General features: G+C 41.3%; 1 protein-coding gene across 2 annotated transcripts; it reads right to left on the bottom strand.

Moving 5' to 3' along the window:
• Nucleotides 1-4,252: 4,252 nt before the first annotated feature.
• Nucleotides 4,253-8,375, bottom strand: zfand2a (zinc finger, AN1-type domain 2A). 2 transcript variants are annotated; one of them, XM_084372590.1, is made up of 10 exons: nucleotides 8,092-8,375; nucleotides 7,209-7,292; nucleotides 7,030-7,124; nucleotides 6,733-6,864; nucleotides 6,494-6,645; nucleotides 6,284-6,409; nucleotides 6,124-6,199; nucleotides 5,948-6,024; nucleotides 4,716-4,854; nucleotides 4,253-4,569 (listed from the first exon to the last, which is right to left on the bottom strand). In XM_084372590.1, the coding sequence occupies exons 2-9, from the start codon at nucleotides 7,261-7,263 to the stop codon at nucleotides 4,740-4,742; spliced, it is 828 nt and encodes a 275-aa protein (XP_084228716.1). In that variant the 5' UTR covers nucleotides 7,264-7,292; nucleotides 8,092-8,375; the 3' UTR covers nucleotides 4,253-4,569; nucleotides 4,716-4,739. The 2 variants fall into 2 exon arrangements, with proteins under 2 accessions (XP_084228716.1, XP_084228715.1); XM_084372589.1 differs by having other exon boundaries at nucleotides 4,767-4,854; nucleotides 8,092-8,329.
• Nucleotides 8,376-10,379: the final 2,004 nt, after the last annotated feature.

Raw genomic sequence — 10,379 nt, 5'->3', positions numbered from 1 at the left:
CAAACAATCATTGAAATAAAATGTCATGGATCTCACAGACGTCGCCCTCAGCTCCCTTACCGATCTTCGCTCGCTTTGTTATAAAGTATAGGCCCATTAAATCAATGAGTTCGGTCTCATTAAAATCAAGGCCCATTTACTTGAGCACTGGGTAGGACACTCCTGTGTATTTTACATAAGAGCGTACGATCAATGACAATGGAAACTTAATACGCCTCTGAATGTCAAGTATACTTACAATAAAATGATAAAGAGCTCTTACTGAGCCTCTTGCTTCATCTGTTTAAATGGCTGCAATTAGTGTCTCTTTCCAGTGTGCTCTTACCATAATAATACCGTAGACATACAGTAAATGCCCCGTCATTGTTAGAAAATTCATAACTCTCTCCACACAGTTCAGCATGTGGCACTGCACAATAAAACACAGTTTCATTCTTCATTGTTTGCTGCTGATACAGGAGAGTGTTTTGTTTTTCATGACTTTTTTTTATCCTGTAGTTGCTGGAAAAAATGATGAAAAACCAACAGTGAGTTTGTAAACAGTGCCAATACTGTCAGGTGTGCTGTGTTTATTGCCAAACCAGTAGCCCAGGTGCTGGTGCTGCTGGTGCTGCTGGTGAACCGGCTCTAGTAAAGATGTCGATGCTTTGAGTTGGCGAGTTCGTCCGTCTTCCTTCACCATCTGGTCCGCCGAAGTGAAATCCTCCCATGGACACTCTACATGAGTGAATCTGTAACGCACACACCAACACACACTGCGATGTTACCATAGCAATCAATCCTGTAAAAATCCCCCAAAAGCCACTTGTGAAAAAATGTGCATTGTAGCTGTAATTGTTGTAACCACTTCTGCATTTTGATCTGTGAACCGTCTCACCAGAAGGTTTGTGCCACTGCTCTCCAACTTCTCTAACTTTGCCATTTGCAGCGACACACGAGGGGCTCACTCCGGTCCACTTTCCTGTTTTCCTGCTGTGCTGTGAAACAACACTTATGAAAACAGGAAATTGAAGTCGTGTCAGAGCTCTGTGTTTTCCTCCTCAACCTCCAGCTCATGAGTCTCCAGCTGGGAAACACGTCTCCTCTTGAACACTGACACGTGTCGCACGCATGTGATGAATCATTTTTGCAGTTTTTACAGAAAAATGTGGAGAATTAATTGCGTACACAAAGACTGGACTCAATAAAGCCAAAGAATTCCCTTTCACTATGAAAACAGCTATTAAGATGACAAGCCTTGACTTTGGCAGACTGATATTTGTGAGAAGAATTTGAATCTGACTAAACACCACATATGTTGAGCTAGTAACTGTGAAGACATTCAGCGAATTCAGGGCCAAATTTCACGGCCACCGCTGAATCACTTTCTGAATCATCGTGGCTTGTTCACAAACTGTTTTCTCCTCAACTGACAAAGCAGCAGTCGGACAGAAAGCCTTAAAATAGCATGCAAGACATTCAAAACCCCACAAAGGAGATCAAGGCCCCATCGCTGGGACTAACAACATACTTGTGAGGCTCTCAGAGTGGATGCTGCCCTGTCACAGGCATCGGGTGCATCGAGCTCATGCCTCAACAAGTTTGGTCACGACCTGGACTCGCGAGCCTCGGAGACGGGAGTCGAAAAGTGTCTTCAGATGCCAGCGGCTGAATGTTTTCTGCACCCAGAGAAATGACCTTTTCAGCTATCACATGGAGATTTTATGCAGTTTTCTATTTTGATCTTCTGTCTCTTTTAACCCTTCTCACTCCGTGAAGGTGGAGGAATGTGAGGAGTTCAGGAACGGTCTGCTTTTGTGGGAATAACTGCTTTAAAACATCAAGTATTGAGGATGATATGTGATGTATTCAGCAGATTGACATCGGTAATGTCACATCAAGCTGCCACATTTGAGCAGAATCAGTATTTTTCTGCATGTCTAACACTGTTTGTCAGACGTAGCAATTAGTCAAAGTCGAGTCATCATGTCTTAAGTCCAAGTTGAGTCTCAAGTAACTTAATTTCTGTCCTGTTAAACTGCAAGTTATCAAAACACTGGATCATGGATGCTTTTTCATGGTTTTATCTGCACAAAAGTCCTCTAATTCCCGAGATATTATCTTCTATGCCCGCCCTAAAGCCAACAGCAGCCAATGAGATATCGTGTAGATGAGTGACCCACCCTCTCTTCTTTCTCTTCTCTCCTGAACAGCTTACACGCCAGCCTCTGCAAGGCTGATGCAACATGTAGCCAATGACATTTAAAATCCAGCAGTATAAAGTTTATATCATTTTTTTTTAAAGCCCTAACATTGAAAAATATGCAACTTAAATAAGGAAATAAAGAACTATGATGAGTTAATGCTCCTGTTGCTTTGCTGATTGCAAAGTGGTATTTCTTTGCCAGGTGAGAAGATATTTCTGTAAAAAACATGTTAAAAGTTCATTTTCAGTGACTTTTGTTATCAAATTTGAACTTGTAATAATATGTGATTTGGATCCACTGTGTTTTTTAGCCAAAAGGAGCAGTTACAGGTCACCTGCAGGTTTATTTTGCGTTAAAAGATATAGGAGAGAAAAATAAATCAATAATTCAGTGCGTTCAGACTCACAACAAGCTTTGAATTTCCAAATATTCAGGAACGGGAAAAGGATCCAGTCATTTCTTAGTACATTTATAGTGTTTTGGTATAAAAAACATCAATGAACGTTTTGTTTTTGTCGTCTAATTGAATAATTTTGGTAATCTCACATTAAACAGAATCAGTCCTCTGAAGGAGCCATCAGATTTCTTCATCTTTGATAACTGCGAGGCAACAATAAACTGCATTTCATCGAGTAAACACAGATGTTTGACAGAGTTGTGCAAACATCGATCCTCTGCTTTTGAGTTATCGATGCTCTTCTGAGCGACTCCTGAGAGAAGAAAGAACTCAGAGGAGGCACCAAGTCTTCTCAGATGTCTGCATTACACTGCAGTATGAGTCATCTCCAATCATCTCCTCCAATTACCTCTGATAAGGCTGACTTGCATCTTAACAATGTGTCTTTGCATTATACATAAAAGATGTGAATCCTCTGGAAAGCTCTGAGTACTTATACAGCAGTTTGTAGTAAACTGCTTTCCTCATGAATATGCAGATTTGTGCAGCAAAGATGCTTCAAGTGATCAGACCTAAGGCTTCATCTTGTTCAATAATAAAGCCTCTTTACTTTTAATGAAAACTGATGATAGAAGCAACGAATAGTTGCATTTATTCTGACAGTGTGTTAAAATAATTATCAGAGGCAGCAGGATGTGATGATGGCGATCAGGTATTTTGTGACACGTGCTGGCTGCAGCAGGTCGGAGAGGTCTTGTCCACCAAATGTCTGCCCTTCAGCTGTGTTATTAAATATCATTATGTAAATGCCTCATGTCACAACACTCTGCTTTCCAACTGCTGGCATTGTTCAGCATCGCACAGCCCAGTCGGCCTTGACAGTTTTTTCCTCTTCTCACCATGCAAACGACAGCAAGAGCAGACATATGTGAACAAAAGAAGGATCCAACACATTTTACAAGGTTACTAATTATATGTGAGAATAAGGAGTGCTGTGGAGTAAACACACAGGCCTGCTGAAAGATTATAAATCATCTGTGAAGTCTTACTGCCCTCTGCTGTCCAACACTGAACAAACTGGACTGCAACATTTTTATCTAAATGAATAGCACGTTTCAGCTCTAGTAGCGAGAAAGCACATCAGTATCGAGAACATGTAAACTTTTATACACATAAAAAAAGCTGTATGTCTCTAGTGAAGCATGTTTTACATCTGAATTTAATTTGCAAGTAATAATCCACTTTAAACAGAAATATAAGACAATTGTAGCTGCTTAAAATTGTCAAAGAAGCTCCATCTAATGTTTATCTTCATATGTGAAATATACAAATACATTTAATATCTGGTAAGACTGTGACATCATCACCCAGACAACAAGAAAAACGCAAGACACCCTGTATAATGTTGAGACCTTCATCACAATAAGATTTATCTGATGAGTTATGAATAATAAGCTGAGTGCAGGTGATCCACAACATGCAGACACAATAAGAAAACGTTTATAGTGAATAAAAATGTCCCGTGTTCATCAGAAACCGTCTGAATCCTGAGCAGCCGTCTGCGAACACTCAACACGCTGAATCAATCGTCTGATTATTCCACTTCACAAATCACCGACTCGTCGTTCAGCGCGTCCTCAAATCTCAATGAATCGAGCGAAACTCCGTGTGCGTCTTTGAAATAATTTATTCAATATTCATATATGGTAATATAACAGTTTCATCATGATCAGCATATAAAATATGTACAGAGCAAATCATTAGTAAAAATAACGAGATCCTGCTGGGAAAGTATGTGCTTATGTCGTAGAAGGCGGTAACATCTCAGCAAACTTCATAGAGTCATGTCTTCATTGAACAATCATTGATCCTGGACATCGACGTCCCGGATGTGCAGCTTCTAGTCGTTGATTAGCTCAGCTTGAAGTCTAAACCGGCAGTGGGAGGTTAAGAAAGGCTGCAGTTGGACGGTTTGGACTCTCTCCCCTGAACAAAGAGAAGAAAGCTCAGTCAGAAACAGACGCATCACGTTTCTTTATAGTAATTAATAACGTAAGGAAGAACAATTAAGTCTCTCATCTGCTGGCTAAAGACAGAAAAAGTTCAAAGAGGTTGCCATGACAACAGTGTACCTCCATGCGTTCCTGTTAGCATTGCTAGTGACGGCTAAGCTTTCCGGGTACCTGTTGTTGTCTCTGCTGCTGCCGTCTGTACTCTTCTTCGCTGGCAGCGAGAGCCTGAGCGAGAGCCAGATCCTCCTGCTCCTGTCGGCTGAGACACAAACAATACATCACACACACACACACACACACACACACACACACACACACACACACACACACACACACACACACACACACACACACACACACACACTTAGTTACGACCTGTCAAACCTGCTTCCATTTATAGCGCTGCACTTGTTAATACATCAGTCCTGCACACCTGGTGAGGAAAACCACAAGGTAAGAGCTGTGATAGCCAGATTTATTTAATCTTACAGTGCTGTTATTTATACAGCAGATGGATCTGATGACTGTGTGTGTAAATATCTGACTCGTCCGAACACTTGACATTAACAGCTGAAAGCTCCAGGAGAGCTAATGAGTGAAGCTCGTGGTGAGATTTTCTTCACTTACCACAAAAAACTGCGTTAAACCTTAAAAACAAGAGAACTGAGCACTCACACATGTTTCAGGTGTACAGCCATTTTCCCTTCTTTGTTGCTGTAAGTCTGCTATCAAATGATCTCAATAGCTGTGATGTAAATATTATATTTTACACTGATGTTTAAAAAAGACAGAAGCTAAGGAGTTGGATGAGATGCAGGGGTACAGGGCAGTACCCGTACCAGCAAGTGGTACCAGTATTGGGGGGAAACTAGTCACATAAGACGCCCAGTTTAAATTCTACTGATCGAACTTTATAAACAGCATGTTTCCACGGCAATTACCGGCGAATCATTAATAATAGACGGGATATGTTGGACATTTACACATCACATCATAATACATTTTGATATATTTCTACACATCTCCAATTGTTGGTCGAGTCTTAATGGCGATTTCTTGATTAATGATTAACATTCCTGATTTATAGTGTGATTTTACTTGTGTTTGTGTTATCTGATGTTTTACTTGCACTTGTTAAGAAATTATTAAGAAAGGTGCCATGTAGATAAATATTATTATTTTGGATTTGACCGATGAGTTTGCTGGATGCTAACTGAAAATATACTGATAACCTGGACCTGACAGCCTCTCTAGCAAAGCTCCATTCTCATCAGCAGCGTGTGACACTGGAGTGATGTTGAGCTGATAATAGGATATTTCTGGGATTATGGGCGTTGACGACGTTTACTCACCTCAGTTCCGGCTGAACCGTCGGCTTCGATTCAGCCAAAGACATCTCCAGAGCCCTTTGTAAAGCCTGCTCCTCCGTCTGCAACGACAGCAGCAGAGCAGCACGCTCTTGGTTACTTTCATTTGGGGATTTTTAAAATCAGCTAATTTTTATCACGTTAATAATGCGCCTACATACCATGCCGGCCTGAAAGGATGCTGATGGTGGTATTACATTATGTGCCGAGACGGACGCGGGGATCCGCTGGGTGGCGCTGGAACAAGGAGGAGAAATATATTAAAATAATATACATTTAAAAATGCGGCTTAATATCAAACATTTAAAAATCTGTGCTTACCCAGTGTTGTGGCTTCTGCTGTTTGCACTCACGCCGTTAGAAACGGATCGAGAGTTTCCTGAAGCAGACGAAGAACTCGAGGCAGAGGCGGAGGAAGCACCGTGGGCCCTCGCTGCAGCAGCGTGTCTACGATCAAACATACAGTCACTCTTACTTCCACTTTTCAGAATAAAAGCACAGTGCCTGATGGTGTAGTGTGACCGTACCCACCCTGCTTTGGACAGAGGTTTCCCACCAGTCTTACAATCATGATCCAGCGGGTGCCGGTGTTTAAGACAGTAGTTTAAATGACATTGATCGCAGGTCACTCGTATCATCTCCTTCTGCTTACAGCCTCCCTGAGAGCATTTATTTGTGAAAATCTGAAAGACAGAATAAAAAAAACAGTTTGTTATTGTTGTTTAGATTCTTACTGGTTTTAAGGTGAAACACTTCAGCGTCATAAGAACCTTTCTCTTTCTCTGCGCAGGGTCCGATTTACAATCCCGGTCAATGTGTTCACCGACTTTGATGTCGGGCATCTCTCCTCTCTTGATGGGAATGGGAGTGTTGCACAGGGGACATACTGGGACCTGGACATCCTACAGGACAAACACAACCAAAAGGCATTTAACAAACACAGGATTACAGATCCTCAAAATGTTTTACTAGATTATACATTTTATTTCATTTTTACTTCATATTTGAGGTAAATAAAACACAGTTGAATCAGCATAAAAGCTGTATTGTAAACAGTGATCCATTACCTTTTTGTAGGATGACATGCATTTGTGGTTTGCGTACGTTATGTGGTCCTTGCAGAAAATCTCTTGACAAGCGTCACATTTCATAGGAAGAAAATCTGGAACATCCAGAGAAGGTTTAAACTTCAGTGTCAAGTCAGGCTGAGCAGGATGAAGAGCAGGACACTCAGTGAGTCACTCACCTAAACGTTTGCAGGTCTTCTCAGAGCAGTGCTCCCCTAAATCTGGAAACTCCATCCTGTACAGCTGACAGTGATCTCAACAACCTGAAGGAAAGAAAATAACGTTTTTAGTGTTTTAAACTAAACTGATCGATGAAGTTGTGACTGTGGGACACTGACATGGGAGTGACTCGCTGCATGCTAGCCAGTGTTTACCGAGACGATTTGAGCCAACTCATCATGACTTTTAAAAACTGTCATAGCACCGTGTCACAAGCTTTAACTACGTCGAAAGGCTCAACAATAACTGTACAATGTTAAGTCAACTCATTACCACTGTTAGTTTCGGCTTTCAAACGTTGTCTTTGTCCAGAAAACAGTGGAGAACTAAATGTTGTGACACCTTTCACAGGACGCTGCTAAAACACCGAGCTAGCTAACGTTAGCTAGGCCAGGCTAACTTATACGATTATGTTGATTACATAACTAACCAGGGCTCATGTAGGTTAGCATCGTATGGCAGAGATACAACTTAAAACAAACACATGAATCCGTAACGTTACTGCGATCAAATCAGGAAAACAGCGTTTTATTTTAAATCACCGTGGCTAATATTTGTTTATTTACCACACAAGTGCTAGAAGCTAGCTTAAATGTGGCTGAGCGATGAAGCAACGTAAAGCTACCTCATCTAGAAAACATTATTTATGTTAAACTTAGGTTGACGATAACGTACGTGTTGCTTTTTCCCCATGTCGAGACTAAACCCCATGATTAAGGACCGTTACACGGTTTGGTTTCGCTGTCCTGCGCTCAGCAAACTGTAGTATTAGCTGACTAAGCTAGGTTAGCTAGCTAGTTTGAATGTGACAGCTAACATTTGTTTGTATCGATTTCTACTCACCAAATCTCGTTTTCTTCGGTGTGTCGTGTTATAACAGGAGGCAGCGGTGTGATCTCAAACGAGCCAGGTTGATCCAGATCTCCTCTGCGCCTCTCCGACACCAGGCTCCCCGCAGACCCGAGCAGCTCTGCCTGTTAGCCACGGAGCTGTCTGTTTTCATCAAGTTATTGATGTGTCACGCACGCTCCTCCCACGACAATCACGCAACGTTAACGTCAGGAAAACAAGCCGTCACCGCAGGTGTGGTCGTTTTATAGACGGTCAGTGGAAATGACAGGTAAAGTCTGGAAAGATCCAGAGTTTCTAGAAAGATCCAGACTTTATCACGTCTTACGTTACACGTTGTTGTTATTTGGTGGTCAGTCTGTGATTTCTACGATGAGTTTATGGATTAATTTGTCGGATTTGCCCCCAAACATCCCCTCTACCTTTGTCTGCCTGTGTGTGTCTGCCTGCGTTATGTTTTGTAAATCATGTTTACAAATGGAAAATCAGCTGTTTCTTTTCGTTTTACTTTGAAGGCTCACACCGGAAATGTGGGGCCATGGAGAATAACTGTGTTTACTGCCCCCAGCGGTCACAGTGAAGAACTGCAGCTCATTAAATTAATGTGATTACTGTGATTAATTACCCAAATTAGGTGATTAGAAACTCATTAACAGACGATCTTACTGTGACTTTTAATTGTTTGTAACGGCCAGAGTTAGAGTTTAAGAAAATTGAAGAAAAAGTCCTCTGATTATTATTATATTTCAGAGTATCCAGTCACGTTAGTACCAGAAGTTATTATTGCTATCATCATTATTATTATTAATAAACCCAATTTACATGTTTAGTTCTGGGTATGTAATCAGAAACAAACAAAACATGGTTGTTTTATTTTGAAAGGGTTACCTTGTCTCTATGTGGTTTTGTCGCCCTCCGGTGGCCACAAAGAGGAACTGCAGCCCTCCATGACCACACAGTATACATCCTGGTTTTAACTTCAGTATTTTGAACAGCTCATTGTTTATTATGAATAATAATTATTACATTAATTACCTTTTTAATGACATGCAGACCAGCCTGGGCCCCTGTGTCAGGATCAAAACAAAGATGGGGGACAACTTGAGGAAGGACTCTTTTAAAACTACATTTTGTGTGTTTTATTTAATTCAATTTAATTTAGTCATATTAATACTAATGGTAATACTATCTGTCTTTATAATATATACTTTGTTGTCAGACAATATGACTTCCTGCACCATGAATTGTAATATATATATAATGAATGGCTCCTATACGAGCTTCTCTCCAGTGAATGACACTTCACATCTCTTTAGCGTTTTCACTGTGAATGCAGATCATCTTGCGTCTGACTCGAGGTGCAATCAAGACCAGCTCCACTTGTCCTGATTGTTGTTTCCAGCCTCGCCCCCTCCTCGTCAGCTGATTGCCTTCTGGAAGATGCTTGTGTTTTAATTAATTTGACACTATTGCTCATCACGTCTTGTTGTCCCTCCTCAGCCACAGCACCGTGTGAGATTTTTATATAATTAGACAAAAAAATCTCACCTCGAGGTCCACTTGCCTGCTTTTAACAGGACTTTCAGTCATGTTGAACGGGCTTCATCGTCAGCTGGAGTTTGTTAAATTGTTATTTTACACAGATGGGTCTGTTGAGATCAGCAGGACTCAGCAGTGGTAAGTAACTTTTCACATTTTTTAAATTTATACAGCACTTTGAGGTTTCACAAAGAGCCAAAGTGTTATAATGTTATTGGACCTGTGGGTCGGGCCTGATGGTTCACTGAGCACCGGACTCCCTTGTGGTGCCAATAAGTAAGTGGTGAAGATGAGGGATGGGACACAGGTGTGTGTGTGTGTGTGTGTGTGTGTGTGTGTGTTCATGTGACATGTTTACCTGAGAGGCAGAGTTCCCCATCGAGTGGACATCAGGACAATAGTTTATCTGCTGCGTTGGCTCCTTATAGAAGCCAGTTGGCAGCTGCAGGTTCCTGTGGTCTCCTGCTGGGTTCCTCACAGTGTGTCTGAGGAGGTAAATGTTCTCACTGAACCCTGCAATTATTCTTTTACTCGTTATCCTGAGCTGGACAGCGTGTGAGTGTTGCATTGTGGGAGACGCTTAATGCTAGTAGATAACAAAAGTGAGTGTCGTATAAAAGTTCCTTTAACTTCGAGGTAGGATTTAGTATCATCTAGTGAGTGAGGCTGCAACTAACGATTATTTTCTAACTGATCAATCTTTTCTCTGAGCCCAAGACGACGTCCTCAAATGTTCATGTTCA

This window comes from Pagrus pagrus (assembly GCF_965226575.1).
Source record: "Pagrus pagrus genome assembly, chromosome: 13".
NCBI lineage: Eukaryota > Metazoa > Chordata > Actinopteri > Spariformes > Sparidae > Pagrus > Pagrus pagrus.
This window is presented reverse-complemented; position numbering and strand designations above follow the sequence as displayed.

What these genes read in the sequence shown, in the direction of transcription:
- zfand2a (XM_084372589.1), bottom strand. Translation starts at nt 7,263, where the DNA reads ATGGAGTTTCCAGATTTAGGGGAGCACTGCTCTGAGAAGACCTGCAAA. An exon ending in CTGCGCAGAGAAAGAGAAAG is followed by an intron (nt 6,646 to 6,732) that starts GTTCTTATGACG and finishes TCTGTCTTTCAG; the next exon opens with ATTTTCACAAATAAATGCTC. An exon ending in ACGGTTCAGCCGGAACTGAG is followed by an intron (nt 4,855 to 5,947) that starts GTGAGTAAACGT and finishes TTTGTGTCTCAG; the next exon opens with CCGACAGGAGCAGGAGGATC.